Raw genomic sequence first — 18,183 nt, forward strand, 5'->3', positions numbered from 1 at the left:
CAATGAACACTGTACAACGTCGCCGACAATATACACAGTATGACGTAGCTCTCACTCCAGGTGGAGTGAATAGTTGGAACGTGTTGGATTTTGGGCACACAAGTTCATCAACAAATGCTTGAAATGATTGTGCGTCGTGGAACATGAGCATTTTTACTGATATTGCTAAAAAGTAAATGTTTCTCGGAAAATAAGGCCCGTCTGTGAGCAAAGCAGAAATAGTCATTCTGGCATAGTCCAATCAAAATCGCGCAAGTTCGGATCGTAAAACTGTCGTGTAGATTTCGGTCGATTGCAGGCTTTGCAAAACATGTGCTCGGCAATTGAGTGAGTGAGTTGGGTTTAACGCCGCTTTTAACAATATTCCAGTATATCACGGCGTGTCAGCTTTATGTGGGAGGAAAGTCCGAAGTGATGCAGGTCTCAGACGTTTACCACTTCGGTGAAACCCACGAGCACGGGTATGGTGCTGACAAATCTAGAAACATAATCGGGGCGAACCGGGATTCGAACCCACAATCATAGGTTTCTGGCGTACCCAAGGGACGCAACTCTGCACAGCGATTCGCGGCGCCTTGGACGACTGGGCCAACCCCCCCCCCCCCCCCCCCCCATTTCGTTTGAAGCAAAAGCAAGTGATACGAGAGGGGGAATCTGATTGGTCCATTGGAGAGGCTTAGAAGGGACATAACTGGTAATAGCCACTGGTGGCGCTGTGATCGAGCCCATAAATTCCTGCCTAGTTCTGCAAAGGTGGAAACTGGACTTTTAAAGTCAGTTAACTCTCTTGCCTCGGGGGGATGAGTTACCACATGATCTATGAAAATTTGGATTTCACAAAGGTCGCATGCTAGTTTATTTTTTTCAACATACACAAGCAGACAAAGAGAAAGCTGGGGGCTCGTCAGATGCCGTTTTTTGGAAATACCCCTGGTCGTTATATCCTCACAGTGAAATCGTGTTCGGATTTCTGATTCTGTGGATAAGTGGAGGGATATTGATTTGGATACTATTTCTGGGGGGGGGGGGGGGGGGGGGGGGGGGGGGCGCAGTTGCCCCACTAGATTTTTCATAGAAAACAGTTTTATTTGAATCAAGTTGGGGACAAGCGATACTTGTACAAATATTTGCCAATAAGATAAACAAAAGGTGGAAACTAACAAGGGAAGCCAACAGATGATTGACGCTGATCGGTGATTGATCGGTGTTATCCTGCAGTGGATTTGTAATAACGTAAGTGGTTATATATACAGTTTTAACAGCGCACACAGGATACATATCTGTCCCTTGGCGTGAAGTAGGCCTGTTACGACGTAAATTGTAATAAAAAGGTAAATTGTCATACTTGCAGCAAATTGTAATATTTTTGACGTAAATTGTAATAACAACGTAAATTGTAATAATATTTGACGTAAATTGTAATACGCAAATTGTAATAAAAATTGCCGTAAATTGTAATAATCTCTACTTGCGGTAAAATGTAATAAATTCTTACGTAAATTGTAATAACCTTACTACCGTAGTGTCCAAGAGGGCAACTGACTAGAAATGATCTTTGTCAGTTGAGCTTAATTCGAGAAATACTGTGTATGATGACAAACATACAAAACTCTTAAGATAGGGATGGTTGGTATAGGCTTTATCGTACAATCGTCATTAAAGGGTGGTGTCAACATCGATAAATTTAAAGATCAATCCTCGGGTTCAAAATGATGGGTTACACAACCGTATATTCGACAAATAACTTAATTGTGACATATTGTTCAATATTCTTATAATGTTATTCAAGATGTTTTTTTGCATGACTTGCTTCAACAGTACGTTGACCAGTTCGACACGACTGAACGAGTGATGACGAAGGGTACAAACACAGGCTGGTCAACCAGTGTGTCGATTTGCAGTGGAAACGCTGTACGAGTTGATAAGGGGTACATGATCCTTTTCTTGAAACAAACGAGGGAATTTAATCATATTTATACAATTCATTTTATTTTGACGAAGAATTCAAATAAACTGACGTCCAAAAGAAACTTTACCAGAGTTTGAAATAACTCTTGCTCAAAAACAACAAAACATACATGCATGAAGTAAAGTGTATTGAGAAGATCAATATATCAACATAATCAACACTGAAAATGGCAATCATACCGCGACCGAGAATGACGTCAGAGCCCCCCAAAGTTGGGTGTAGTACAAAACTCGAGCTTTCAGAATCATGGACAATAGGCAGAGTACATAAACAATCGCTCACGTTCAATAACAAGTCATAAGTAGCGTGTGCGACCACCAAATGCCTCAATACACGCAAAAAACTCTTCGACGCACAGAAAAAGTCAGTCGTCTGATGAGGTCACGTGGGATTTGACGTCATTCTTCTTGTAGGGCCAAGATCAGTTCTTGCCGGTTGGATGGAGAGTGTGGTCGTTGTCGAACACGACGATCCATCAAGTCCCAGAGGTGTTCTATGGGGGACATGTCGGGTGAGCTTGCAGGCCACGGCAGGACGTTGACGTTGTTGGCTGCGAGGAGGTTAGTGACAATTCTGGCTGTATGGGCTCTAGCGTTGTCATGCTGATAAATGACACCACGTGGCTGCTGTTGGAGAAATGGTAGGACAACTGGACGAAGAATGTTATCCATGTAACGCTGAGCAGTCAAGTTTCCGTCAACGATGACCTGCGGTGTCCTCTCCTGCCCACAGATCCCTCCCCGCACCATGACACTCCATCCACCATATGGTACGACCTCCTGCACGCAACACGCCGCCGCTCGTTCACCCCTTCGGCGGTACACACGTTGTCTTCCATCAGCCCTAAACATACAGAATCGACTTTCTTCAGTGAAGACAACCCTCTGCCAGTCACGTCGTTGCCAACGTCGTACAGTCCGTGCCCATCTCAATCGCAGACGACGATTTTGCACTGTCAATAGCTGTCCTCTGTATGGTCTAAAAGCCCTGATTCCATGAGCCATGAGTCTCCTGGCCACTGTCTGTCGACTAACCCTGTGACCTAAGGCATTTGTCGCCGATGACGTCACTGTCAGGAAGCGATTTCGGAGGTGCAAGGTACGCAAGTACCGGTCATCGTGGGGCGTGGTCATCCTGGGTCTGCCTGTTCTTGGCCTGTCAGCGGTCCGCCCTGTCTGTCTGTAACGTTGCATCAAGTTGGTAACGGCAACACGGGAGCAACCGAAGGTTCGTGCAATATGGGCGTGGGTGGCTCCCATCTGTACCATACCCAAGGCTCGTTCACGTTGTTCGACTGTGAGTCGTGGCATTTCTTTTGCGTTTTTTTTATCACTGTGGATGTCTGACTTGCCGTTGCAATCGTTTTATACCCTTACCCGCACGTGCATTTGCGGTTGTCCGTGGTGCACGTGTTTTTCACTTTTTCGCGTGTTATCTCGCAAACATGTAAAAGACGATTAACATTTTCTGCATACACTATTGTTGTATTTAGGTTATGTGTTTTAGATAGACTTCATCGAAAAAAAATTATACTTTGTCTGAAATTTATATTTTCAGTTGGTAAAGTTTCTTTTGGACGTCAGTTTACAACAAATGAGTTGACAGATCCCGTGCATACACAAATAACATCCGGTATCTTCGGATAACTCTTGCACAGTTTCAAAGAGTATACGAATTATCATAAATTTCTTGCAATCAATTGCTGAAATATATCTGCTTGTATCCAAATAGAAAGGAATTGAAAAATTATAATGAAAATATGTTGGTCACTTAAGAAAATTTCTCTTTAAACTTGAAACGTACTTGAAGATCATTAAACTCGACAATCGTTGGTGGATTGCGCCAAGAAACCTTGATACGAAATATATACGTACATTAATCCCCTGAAAACATAACCTCCTCTGAAAGATTAACAGGATTAAAGTAATTTGGGCTAACATCAAGCACTGTAATAACATACTCTCTTAAAATTACAATGAAATGACTGGTGACTTACCAAAAAGTCAAATTATATTTTGCTCCGATTCTTTTACCTAGTTCTAATTGCCTACCCTTATCACTTTTTTTTCTGAAATTGAGTTAAAACTTCTAAATTTGAGACTGCAATATATGTCTTCAGAGGGTATTTCATACACTATGTAACAACTGTTTTACCCCATTTCAAATTTGGTTTCATGCTGAATCGCTCTTTTCAACTACTGCTAACACACTTTAAATGCAGGGAAACCATCCCAAACATATATTTTTATATATAAATACATTGTGTTGATAACCACGTACTTAACCTACAGAAATAACACTCCAGTGAGTTTATATATATATACAACAATGTTCGATATAGCAAGTTTCAAAAAGTTCTCACACCCCACACTAAGTCATATTTAATGACCATTGTACGATAAACCCAATACCAACCCTGACAAGGATAGGTTCTAGTCATTTAACGCCTTTGACACTAAACTTATAAGGTTATTACAATTTACGTAAAAAGTTATTACATTTTACCGCAAGTTGAGATTATTACAATTTACGTCAATTTTTATTACAATTTGCGTATTACAATTTACGTCCAATTTTATTACAATTTACGTTGTTGTTACAATTTACGTCAAAATTATTACAATTTGCTGCAAGTATTACAATTTACCTTTTTATTACAATTTACGTCGTAACAAGGCCTACATATATGTATGTTGTATAATACATGACCTCAAAGGAGTACCCGATAATACGTTCATTGATTGATTCTTGTTATCTACTCTATATATGGGTTTGCTGATCAAACGTGGGCGTCATGAAAATTGTTGTCACGAGATCCATTTTCAGTTGTCCAATCAGACTTCTCTGAAACACCCAAAACACAAAGAGCAACTTATCAATGTGATAAATTGAGAAACGAACACCTGTCATAATATCCCGAATTTAACGCCTGTTATATATTTTTATATATAATGTTACGCAGACTCGTGCCTTGGAACACGTTTCTTTGTATAGCGGCAGATTTAAGGGATATTGTTACTTTATGTCGATATAAAAGAGTAGCTTGAAAACATTCAACAGTTTCAGAATCCCATTAAATTTCAATACAAGTTGGCAGTAGGGACAGCTTATGTGTGATATCTGCGTTAGGTGAGACTTGTAATTACTGCCACGAGGAAAGCTGCGAAGGTTTCTTAGCATGCCACCTTGCGATAAGATTAACTCTGTCACCAACAATATGTACATGTGCGCTCTCATGGCCCACTGACCGACCGACATGCGCAGACACGATATTACAGGAAGTGTACTTACCCAACACGACCAAGGCGAAGGTCGTTTGATATGCTGGAATCAGCTCTGTCAGGTAGGGAGATAGGGACATTTCTTTCTTTTTCGTGTCGTTTTGTCATGATGTCATTGTTGAAGATATTGTAACGATGAGTGAGTATGGTTGTAGGGTCACAATGTCTACAGCTAGAAAGTGTCAGGTGTATATATCTCTGCTCCACGTTGCGTGGGGTGGTGGTGGTAGTGACAATTGAGCGTTCGTGGTCGCAGTTGTTGATTGATGTCAATTTCAATTAGGAATAATCCGAATTACAATGACAGCAGAAGAAAACTGACCATTTGGGTGAAATTCCCGTTTTTCCTCTTACGTGCTTTCAGATGAATATTTCTGTTTGTACACCTGTATGGAATTGTCTATTTCAAGTTTGTTGACTGGTTCAGAATACAGGCCAAGTGATGGACTTAATGCATATTATCTTTGTATGTTCTGTCAGGTTTTGTCATATAACATAAAATCATCTCCCTCAGTGCTCATATAATTCTTTCTCAGTTTCTCAGTTAATATTGGTATTTATTTGAAACATTGTGTGTTATTATAGTAGATCTCTTAACAATGTTACAAGTGGTTCAACTTAGCCACTTAAAATAAATAATTGACATGTCTAGATAGAGAATATTATACAAGTATTTGTGTCATACAGGTTAAATGAAATGAGTGTCATAATTCTTGTATTTTCCGAGCTAGGTTGAGGGTAATACATGAATACTTACACAAGTTTCATAAGATCAGTATGACACCTATAAGTGTAATAATTTCTTTATTACCCATTATTTCTTTATCCTTTATTCTTGAGCTCCCCTTTACAAAAAAATGCACTATCACCACCTTTGTCCTAGAAAACCACAATTTGACGAATGATGTCCACAATCTTTCTAGCGTGACTTATTTCGTGTTTAAGAATGATGTCAACATTAACGTCCGGATGACGGACACAGTGAACTGGTGCGCAAGAAGTGATATTTGGGCTAGTGCTCATACAATGTTTATTAACTCAGTTATTTCTAACCCCGTGGGTAAAAAATAGTACTATTGGATAGCTACCAGTTATCGCCAAGCACCAATTATCGCCAACCCCGTTATGGCGCACACATGATCGCATGTCATTTTACTTTTGCTCATTTTTAATAGAAGAGAGAAATATCTATCTGAAAATGATAAATTAAACTGACTCTTGTTAGGAAATATTATGAAACACACTACACACCTTGCTCGAATATAACTTTAGAAAAGACATGCTAGAGGTACATAAATCTAACAACACCATGATGCCCATATAGTTCTGTCATTGCATACCATCTGTCTGTCATTGCATACCATCTGTCTGTCATTTCTTCCCAAAATACAATTTGAAAAAAGTTAGCTATTTATAAAAAAAATGCAACTGTATATATCAAGAAATCCATAGTAGATAGTATTATGGATAAGCATGTGTAGATTGAATGGTGGGGGTATTGGTTTACGTCAGCTGGCAGACGACAAATTTATGAACAGATTTCTTGTTGGTTTTAAAGAATAAAATATTTGAGTGTGATACCAGAGATAATAGAAAATATAATTTGTATAACTGAAGTGGTCATGTGATCACATTGCACATGCTGTTTGAACCAAGGCAATAGCTGTTTCAGCTAGTCAACAGGAAAGTTTTCACTGTATTGGTTCCCTCTCGCCGCATTATAACTGAAATCTACTCAAATCTTTCAATGGACAGTTTTACAAAAATCAAAGTTTTAAGGACAGTCAATTTTATACACAATATTTCAGAAAAATGGCGATAACTTGTGGCTAGCCAGGACAGGATAGAATTATATGACCCTATGTTGTTTATCAGACATCCTTATTGTAAAAGATTCCTTCTTATATTGCGGAGCATGAGTAGCCACATCGTGTAATGCACCACAACTAGCCATGCAGAGTCGTGTCCCTTAGCAAATAGCATGCCAGGATCCTATTATTGTGAATCCCAGTTTCACCCTAATTGTGTCAATTTGTCATCATTAGTTCGTCAGCACTACTCTCGGGGTCTTTGGTTTTGCGAAAGAGGTATACAGTTTTCTAAATTAACGGAGGCAGTTGTTGTGGTTTGCTTTTATAGTTTATCGAACTGTCTCAGGACAACCATTGTCCAAATGGACATTTAATTCCAAGCTAATTACCATGGAGCCATGACATGTATCAGAACAAGAATCACTTAATTACAATGTTTCAAGACGCTAATACCATCGTTAGTCCTGATCACCATAGTGTTGTACATCTACTGTCTGCCAGCCTGAACAAGGTTTACAACTGTGTGACTTCTCGTTAATTACTGTTGTTCATATTTATGAACATATCCATGTCATGTGATCATGGCTACAAAAGCCTTAGTCCAGAGTCGTAGATGGAAGTCCTCGTGCGGCTTTCTTGGATTGTTAGGCTAGATACTCAGGGGCACCACCACCACTACTACCGCAAAGTGCCATCTTCCCGAGGCAAGAGAGTTAACTGACTTTAAAAGTCCAGTTTCCACCGTTGCCGAACTAGGCTGGAATTCCTGGGCACGATCGTAGCGCCACCAGTGCCTATTACGAGTACCGTATTCGACGTAATAAGCGCCTCGCTCTAATAAGCGCCCACGGCGATATTTGCAAATATTTTGGCTTGTGAACGATCCCAACTAGCACCCCTTCCGATTGATCAATGTACACAAGACTTATTCATTCGTGTATAATCCGTGTGTCATATGCATCCTTAGTTATGGGAAATTAAATTCTGGAAAAATATATCCGTCGTATATAAACATTTCAGGCTGTCAGCATAAACCACGAAATTTATGATCTTTCAACTCTGATGTTTTTCACCAAAATAATATTCTAATAAGAGCCCCCTATTTTGTAATTTAGAGAGCGCCCTGGGCGCTTATTATGTCGATTACGGTAATGTCCTTTCTGCGGCTTTCTTGGATTGTTAGGCTAGATGCTCAGGGGCACCACCACCTGCCACAATGTGCCGCTTGTATATATGTACCTGTATGAAGCAAACTTGTATATACTGCAAGCCATCGATTCAATGTTGTCACTCCTTCCAAGAACCTTACCCCGTGTCCTTGCATTTAGGAATAGGCACATAATCAATATCAATGTTGCATTGTTAAGAAAGAGACCAAGGATTGAGTGTAGTTGATGTGGCAAACTGCTAATAATGTAAATTATCATAGATTGAAATATATTGATGTATATATGGAATATGTCATGTATATCGCCAGTATGTATGAAATGTTGTCAACCAAACACATCCAGTTTGTTAAAATATGTAGACCAAATATGATGGATGGTCATGTTGAAAGTTGTAGGTACGTCCCTTGGGCACGCAAGAAACCATGATTGTGGGTTGCAATGCCGGGTCGCCCCGATTATGTGTCTAGGTTTGTCAGGGCCATACCTGTACTTGTGGGTTCCACCGAAGTGTTAAACGTCTGAGATCTACATCTCTTCTACACAAAGAGTTTTAACTATTAATGGGACAATTGTCACCATTAGATTTTGTTTGATACATCCATAGCTGTTTTTCCTTCTGAAGATTGTCAATGCCATGACATGTTTTATCAGATTCACTGAATCTACTTCATGGATCGATAATTGATGTGGATGCGCCACCTTGATTGACAGAAAGACAGAACCATGTTACAAGGATACGCTAGCCCACGGGGGAGGTAACTTGAACAGCTGCAAGAAGTCCACCCATTATGATGTAACTGAAAAAGTGTGCTCCATCACAGGAAAATACTTTTAGCGCCTTTCACCTTTTAGCGAAGCATTTTGGAATGTAAGCATATCTTAGAATGTAAGTGCATAACGAAACGTCACCTTTACAGTAAATAAAGAAGTTGCTATGCATAAATCATGTCTACTTTGTTAGCTTAGCAGGAAAGCCTCTTCCCCTATACCTGCCCTGTCATCAGTGAGATACGAGTCACTTCTACAAAACCGTAATGGTAGTTACAAATTATAACAGGCTAATGGGGAAATGTTCAATTTCAATTTGGGAAGTTTGAGGACATTTTCTTGAGACCTGAGGCCGAATATCCACATCAGAGCAGGTGAAGAATTATCCCTTATATTGTATCATTTCTCTCCTTTGTTGCTTGGCAACCAATTATCGGCTCTCTCATGTGGAGGTACACCAGCTTTCTGTCATTGTAAAGAGAAATTATTAAGAATGGTTTGCATGTGTTTTCGAATCAGGCTACTATTTCTTATTTTTGTTTATTTTGTGCATTTCTGCCATCATGTATATTTGATTAAATTTGATTACATGTCTGTCATCTTAAATAATGAATAATTTTCCACAACATTACTGTAATTACACAATAAGACAATGAGAGAGAGAGGGGGTGGGGCAGGGGGGTTTATAACTGAAATTTTAAGTGATTATTGTTGTGCACTCTTCTCAGTTGAATCAAAATATAAAAGTTCTGTTTCTGTAGATCGATACAAAAATCAAAAATCAAATTAGTATCTGTGATGAAATGAGACTGCCAGATCAAAGTTACTACGTTCATCTTGTTTGAGCGACTGTAACACGAATATAACCAACATGTTTTGATTGTTTTTTTTCATAGTTTAACCAATCACAAGGTGTGTTACTTAACATGTTTTTACTACACGTGTCAAATATTGTGGGACGATGAATGTTTTGCTTCCGTTTTGACAATTTGACTCTTTAATTCTGTCTGTGAGTCAGTGACAGTACTGACACACACAAAATGTCTCAGCAGCGCAACTTGCATTCCTATTCCTAGGGGGGGGGGGGGGGGGCACATCTTAAGTGAACAATGCAGCAGTATCACCATTACCTATACGGAAGCAAATAAGTGAGTATGCAAAAACAGGTTGGGGATTTCTTCCAAAATGGTCAGTTTCCATGGCTCATGAAATTTGAGACTGGATTGTAACTATCCTAGCCCACCTGACGAGCAATATGACTTCATACACCACACATAAAAGACCAGCACAAGTGCCCGCATACATGACCAGCACACACAGACACACACATGCTGGTACATATTCACGCACACACACTCACTCACACACACACATCACGTGTAATCATATACACACTATGCCATACCCATACTATCAGATCCTACAAATACTACACATATATTCTGACAAGAGCAATAACATGGTACATTTAGAATAGTCAAGAAAACAGTTGATGTTGTTCATACACGGTTGAACAGGGATTGCAGAGATTATGTATAATTAGGGCTGGCTAAAAGGGTAGATTATCAGAATTATTGTCGATGGGAAGAAATGTAACCATTATCGGTATGTAAATTGTGTCATCGATAATGTCTTACACAAACTATTGTGATGAAATAAAAGTTTGATTTACCTGATGAAGGAGTAAGCATATACTCCTCATAATAAAGAAGTTGACATTGATAAATTCTCTTCCTTATGTGTATCGCTTCTAAATGCCTTTCAAAGACTTTAAGACTTGTTTTTGACTATTACAGAATACAGAAAGCAACTGATTTTGTTACACCATAAATGTCCACAAAGTAAGTCATTCATAAATAATTAAATTGTCGTTGTGTTCATTGAAATTTCTGAATTCTGATTAGCTGAATAGGTCATGTGTTATTGCATTCATTTCCCAATGAATTAAGCCACACCCACCGAGGCGGACTACTTTTATAACTACTGAATGTCGGGGAATCCCACTATTACAGTCGGGGGAATACCCTTTCTGCTCACGTGTATTGTCATGCACAGGCCGTTAAGCGAAATTCATGCATATTCATTTTCCAAACAGCTCTTCGAGACCGAAGGCCAAGAAGGAATGAAACAACAAACGTGCAGGCTCGCTCGCCTGTTTTTTCCCGCTCGCCTTGGTTCCACAACTTCAAGTGCATGTATTCGGGTTTCATTTCTAACTAGCATTTTTCCAACTGTGTCTTCCCGTTCTCAGGGAACTAATGTTTGAATCTGGTGGTAACTGACCATGTCATTTGAAACAGCATCCATCATGTCCATCTCCCGGACATATTTGTTCGGGTTCGTTACAGTCTGACTGTTGCAGTTCTTCTCGCCTCTTGCCTTGATTGACAGGTCCTATGAACTTTGTTTTTATCATACTGACTGTTGATTGGCTACTGACTTTGTAGGCGTGTCAAGTTCTGTGCATAAACTTAACAGTCATCTGATTCATGTCACACTACAGTAGGTACTGCTACACCCGGAATGTTTATCAATCTCGTCATTTTTGTCTGCTTTGAAATATACGACTGTTTTTGGTTAAACTATTGTAGATTAAACATGATTTCATTGTCGAATTAAATTATAAGCCCTATATATAATATCTGGTGTGTTTTAGAGGCAGGTGTGCATGAACGTTTTCACTGATGGAAGAGTTGTTAAAAGATAAGATCATGTCACTCGACATCATTTCTGTAAACATGTCATATTATTAGTCTGTACACATATCACAACCTGATTAAGGGGCGGTCGGGTAGCCTAGTGGTTAAAGCGTTCGCTCGTCACGCCGAAGACCCGGGTTTGATTCTGACATGGGTACAATGTGTGAAGCCCATTTCTGGTGTCCCCCGCCGTGATATTGCTGGAATATTGCTAAAAGCGGCGTAAAAACCATACTCACTCACTCACAACCTGATTAGGGGGTGGTCGGGGTAGCCGAGTGGTTAAAGCGTTCGCTCATCACGCCAAGACCTGGGTTCTATTCCCCACATGGGTACAATGTGTAAAGCCCATTTCTGGTGTAGCGTAAAACCATACCCACTCACTCATTCACTCACTCATGTCGTTTAGGGGTACAGATATGAGAGGTGCAATGGATGATTAGTTGCAGTCCAATAATAAATAATACTTCTTTTGAGTAGGATCATGGGTTATAACATGATTAGTAGTTCAGCTTTAAACACCAAACGAGTTTTAGGGGGCACGGGTGGCCCAGTCGTCTAAGGCGCCCCGATTCGCTTTGAAGAGTTGCGTCCCTTGGGCACGCAAGAAACCTATGATCGTGGGTTCGAATCCCGGTTCGCCCCGATTATGTTTCTAGGTTTGTCAGTACCATACCTGTGCTCGTGGGTTTCACCGAAGTGGTAAACATCTGAGACCTGCATCACTTCGGGCTTTCCTCCCACATTAAGCTGACACGCCGTGATATAACTGGAATACTGTTAAAAGTGGCGTTAAACCCAACTCACTCACTCACCCAAACCAGTTTTTACGAGACTTGACGTGGATGAGTTTCTGTTGTGACAGTCTGGGGTTTGTAGTTCAACTTTGTGCATCACGTATGTCATGGACTGTCACATTTGACCACGTGTCTCCTCGTACAGTTCATTGTGTAAAGGGCCAGTGGAATGAACTGATAATGGTTTGATTGTATTATGGCATTCTTGGGGCACTGTTGATTATTTTACCCCCGACTTAAAAGGGCATGTGTATTAGTTATTCCATGGAATTCTGTACTTATAAGGACATTTTGTGTGTACGACCTACAACTTGAAAACTACTAAATAGATTCTTCTCACTCTTGGTGAACACTTTTTGTACCTATAGGAGAGGTGCAGTGCGAAGTTTGATTTCAATATTTGTATTTTCTGAAAAAAATACAACTTTACTTCATTTTTTTTGCTCAGAATCTTTTTACTGAAACATTTGTGTGACCTATAACTAGAAAACTACTTCATGGATTCTTTTCTCAAATTTAGGGAACAGTTTCCATACTAATAGAAGAGGTGCATTGCAAAGTTTGTTTTCTATACTTGGATTTTATGAAAAAAACAGCTATATTTCGTTTTATTACTTAGAATATTTTTACTGAAACATTTGTGCAACCTATAACTACATCAAAGATTCTTTTCCAATTGGGGCTACAGTTTCTATACCAATAGGAGAGGTGCAGTGCAAAGTTTGATGTTGTAAGTGGATTTTTGTAGAAAATATTGCTGTTTTCTTGTTTTGAACTTAGAAATATGTTGGAGTCAAAGTTGGGGGTATTAGTGACCCAAGGTCACTGCTTGTGTTGTTTTCTAATTGGGAATGGAAACTTGAAGCACATTCAGCCACGTGAAACCCAAGTCTCGGTACCTAGTTTTGTCCTATAATTAGCAAGGGATAATATGTCCAAAAACAAATTGTCAGGCTCATTGCCAATTAAGGGATGATGTTGAATCAATAAGCCAACTCGGTTTTCATGCCGAACCGTGATTTGTTTTACATTAACGTTGAATCAAATGTGACTAAATATACTTCTATCACGCTGTAAAATAGATTGCAAATATTGCATTCTGGACTTGTAATGGTCAGACATTGTTTTGTAAATATCATTTATGCAGTTTTGTATAATCCAGTGTATTTGTTGGGGGGTCCTCTTAAAAGCCTACCCAAAATTTCACAAATACTGTATGTAAACCATTATTAATTTTACTTTAACCATTGTCATGGATCTGCCCTGACCTGGGAATCTGAGGTTATAGAGTGTCTCCCCATCAACCTATGCTGGATGTACGAGATGACTAACAGGATCAGGTGCTCAGGCTTGCTGCCTTGGTTGTTTGCATGTCATCGTGACTATGCTTGTCGTAAGAGTCGATTATGCTTGTTGTAAGAGGCCACTATGCTTGTTGTAAGAGGCGATTATGCTTGTTGTAAGAGGCGATTATGCTTGTTGTAAGAGGCGACTATGCTTGTTGTAAGAGTCGATTATGCTTGTTGTAAGAGGCGACTATGCTTGTAAGAGACGACTATGCTTGTTGTAAGAGGCGATTATGCTTGTTGTAAGAGGTGATTATGCTTGTTGTAAGAGGCTACTATGCTTGTTGTAAGAATCGATTATGCTTGTTGTAAGAGGCGACTATGCTTGTTGTAAGAGTCGATTATACTTGTTGTAAAAGACGACTAACAGGATCGGGTGGTCAGACTTGCTGCCTTGGTTGATGCATGTCATTGTATCCCAATTGCATGGATCAAAGCTCATGATGTCAATCACTGGATTGTCTTGTCCAGATTTGATTATTTAGAGACCGCTGTTATGTAGCTGGAATATTGCTGAGCGTGGCTTTTAATTAAAAATACCACACACATATGCACACACTCAAGAATGCACTCACAAAAACAAGAGAATCAGCAGCCAATATGTTGTCATGGTTTTTGGACATATCAGTATTATCATGATTATGTATATAGATACGCATTTGTGCATAGAAATAGGCCAACTGATACTAATTGTGTTGCCATGGTTACCACTTAAGGTTTCATATTTAAATGAAAATGCTGCTGGTCTTGAGAAGATCTATTCCATGTTTTCTTTGGAATGATATAATTCAGACAAATCTGCACTTTGTAGACATGGTACAATTAGCAGAAAATATTTCTTTGTCCAGAAATCTTCAAGAAGCCTTGGGCCCCGTTCCACAAAGTGATCATAGCGCCAAGACGATCGTAACTCCCATACTTTAACATGGACTTTACGTTAGTCTTAGCGCTAAGATGGCCTTGTGGAGCAGGGCCCAGATATCCTGATTTGGTCACCCGCTTGTAGGGTTAGCTATCAATACAGATCATAGAGATCGATAATTGTTAACTAAATATCAATCAATTATCAAAAATTAACTTCAAGCAAAAACAATTCCGAAAGAAATCCACATTTTACACCACTTGTGAGCAGTGACTCATGTATCATGATATAACATTTACACTAAGTTCTCCTATAATAATTAGATCCACAACAAGTGCTTTTATAAGTTACCATGGTGTAACATTTACACTAAGTTCTCCTATAATAATTAGAACCACAACAAGTGCTTTTATAAGTTATCATGGTGTAACATTTACACTAAGTTCTCCTATAATAATAAGATCCACAACAAGTGCTTTTATAAGTTATCATGGTGTAACATTTATACAACGTTTCATATAATTATAGTTTAGCAGGTAATACATATCATCAGGTAAAATGCATATACAAAATATGAGTTTCAGTCATAGTTTTTTAGATAGATGCTAGCCTAAGGTAATGAGAACACATCTCCTAGACATACTGTTCAATAAGACAAAGGTTATGTCTACGTAGTTTAATAGATTTAAAGCTTTCAGATAAATACTAGCCTAAGGTATCAAGATCCCATCTCCCAGACATAATATCCAATAAGACATAAGATATGTCTACATAGTCTTATAGATTACCTTGAACTATTTTATTTAAGTAAGTCTGTCATCACCTATATTAGAATAACATTCAGCAATTACTTCAATTTAGACTCATTAAGGATTAGCCCCCATACAAGCTCGTCAACAGTGACACCATAATCTCTTTCTAAGCACCCAGTAAATATGTCAAAAGATTAGTGCCAGTCCAACAAGATTAACAGGATTAAGTATTCACCTCTGTCTAGCCATTCATTAACCATAAGGCACACCCCATCGTGTATCCACCATCCTTTTTTATTGGTCTAAGTTTTGTTAAACACATACAGAATCAAAATGCTTATTGTCGCTCTAACCAAGCAGATCTCTCTCCCACAGCCCAGAGCATGCAGAGGGTTGTTCCGACTCTCTGTGGCACCCTCAGCTATAGTTAAGATACTGTTCATTGTTAATTGTTCTTGTAAATAAAATTGTGATTAGTCTCCAGTGACTCCGGCTCTTTGCTGACTAATTCCCCCAAGGAAACCAGCTGCCATTTGGAAGGTTTTGTTCACCAGAATAGAGCCATAGTACATTTATGGAGGGATTACTTTGTGGACATTTTATATGGAACAAAAACAGTTACTTTCCATCTTCAGCAATTGCCATTATTGACAATAACAAGTCTGTTTTGGTAAATCTAAAATTTATTTTATCACAATAGTTCATATAAGATATTATCGATGACACAATTTTCATATCGATAATCGTTAATATTTCTTCCCATCGACGATAGTTCTGATTAACAATATTTTTGCCAGCCCTACCCGCTTGTGCAAGTAAACACCTCACATGGTCTCCAAGTCACATTGTGTTTCAAGGACTAATCTCTTTGTGTCCAGTCTGCACTGGAAGAAGGCATCAGTCTGGATGTCTGCAGATTGATCCTGTGATGATTACTCGATATAGTCTCATGAGAAGGGTTCTGTTGTTCGTCTCAATATTTCATGGATGGCATCTGGTTATTCATATTAATCATGATAATGAAATGGAAAGATGAATAAAGGTTTTCTCTACCATTAATTGATCATCAGTTGGTTGATTCATTGTGATCTTCGAAGTAAAACGTCTGAGGCGAGAAGACCACACCTCGCCTTTTTCAGTAAAGTTACATCATAAGCAGGGTTAGAAAATAATTTTCTTCTGTAATAACTGTCTGTGAGAGTCTTGCCATCTACATAATGTTTTGTTTGTTTGTTGTTTATCACTGCACTCAGCAATATTCCAGCTATGGCAGTCTGTAAATATTCAAGGCCAGACTATCCAGTGATTGACATCATGAGCATTGATCTACACAATTGGGACATGACATGCATCAACAGAGTCAGCAAGTCAGTCCACCCTATGCCGTTTGTCGCCTCTTACAACAAGCATGGGTTGCAATTTAACCCAGATCTCCACGACCCACCTTCTCTCCTTCCCTCGCCCCACAGTCAACCTCCCCTCGCCCCTCTGTCACCTCCCCTCACCGCCTCCCTCCCTCGCCCGTCTGTCACCTCCCCTCACTGCCTCCCTCCCTGGCCCCCTACCTACCTACCTACCTCCCTCACCCCACGGTCAACCTCCCCTCGCCCCTCTGTCACCTCCCCTCACCGCCTCCCTCCCTCGCCCCTCTGTCACCTCCCCTCACTGCCTCCCTCCCTGGCCCCCTACCTACCTACCTACCTCCCTCACCCCACGGTCAACCTCCCCTCGCCCCTCTGTCACCTCCCCTCACCACCTCCCTCCTTCGCCCCTCTGTCACCTCCCCTCACCGCCTCCCTGTCTCGCCCCCTACCTACCTCCCTCCCTCACCCCACAGTCAACCTCCCCTCGCCCCTCTGTCACCTCCCCTCACTGCCTCCCTCCCTTGCCCCCTCACCGACTCCCTCCCTCACCCCCTCACCGCCTCTCTCCCTCACCGCCTCGCCCCCTCCCTCGTCCCCTCACCACCTCCCTCCCCCCCTCGCCCCCTCACTGCCTCATTCATTCAAAAGATGTGAAAACTGTCATCAAACAATTACAATCTGATCTTGGACGTTGTGACATGACAGCCTCAGACTCCTTCCAGTTGCAGATCCAGTAAATCTCTGAATTGCTCACCTGACCAGTGAAAGTAAATGTTTACATGACTTAGAGACAAGTTTACACTTTACCTCTTTAAACCCTGGTGTTTTGTTATTGGATGATTGATCCCATTAAATAAACATGGTGTAAAAAATAAATTTGACCGCCTTAGAAATGTTGGAGGGATTAACGTAGACATGGATTCTTTGTCTATGACTACAGGACCAAGTACATGTGTACTCACCGCCAAAAGAAACACGAACCATAGAAACATAGAGAAGTATGTACGTTAAGAGATGTTTCCAATGTGTACCAATTAATGACAAAACTAACAATCAGTCAAGTGTGACCACAGAGGGTCTTTATTCTTTTCCCGCTATGCTGCACATTATTACCTTACTTTACACACTAATCCTGCACGAGACAAATGGTGCATCTCGAGTCATGGATCTATGATGTCACATGTGATGCATTCATGAGTGTCGGTTCACTAAACATACCAGTATATTCGTTTGTGCATGAAACCAATCTAATATCTCTTGAATATGAGTAATTGTTCATATATCAACTGACATGTATGGTATTCACGTTTCTTTTGTCGGTGAGTATATAAGTTTCTGAAAAATTCAAAATCAGAAACTCATTAT

The 18,183-nt window shown here is 40.0% G+C and overlaps 1 protein-coding gene across 1 annotated transcript; it reads left to right on the forward strand.

Moving 5' to 3' along the window:
• The first annotated feature begins 16,862 nt into the window (after window positions 1-16,862).
• Window positions 16,863-17,555, forward strand: LOC124140733 (extensin-like). Its single transcript, XM_046508448.2, has one exon. It carries the CDS (start codon window positions 16,863-16,865, stop codon window positions 17,553-17,555), a length of 693 nt encoding a protein of 230 aa, XP_046364404.2.
• The last annotated feature ends 628 nt before the right edge of the window (window positions 17,556-18,183 follow it).

The sequence above is a fragment of the Haliotis rufescens genome, unplaced genomic scaffold (genome assembly GCF_023055435.1).
Source record: "Haliotis rufescens isolate VD_foot unplaced genomic scaffold, xgHalRufe1.0.p SCAF_51, whole genome shotgun sequence".
NCBI classification, from domain to species: Eukaryota; Metazoa; Mollusca; class Gastropoda; order Lepetellida; family Haliotidae; genus Haliotis; species Haliotis rufescens.

What these genes read in the sequence shown, in the direction of transcription:
- LOC124140733 (XM_046508448.2), top strand. Translation starts at nt 16,863, where the DNA reads ATGGGTTGCAATTTAACCCAGATCTCCACGACCCACCTTCTCTCCTTC.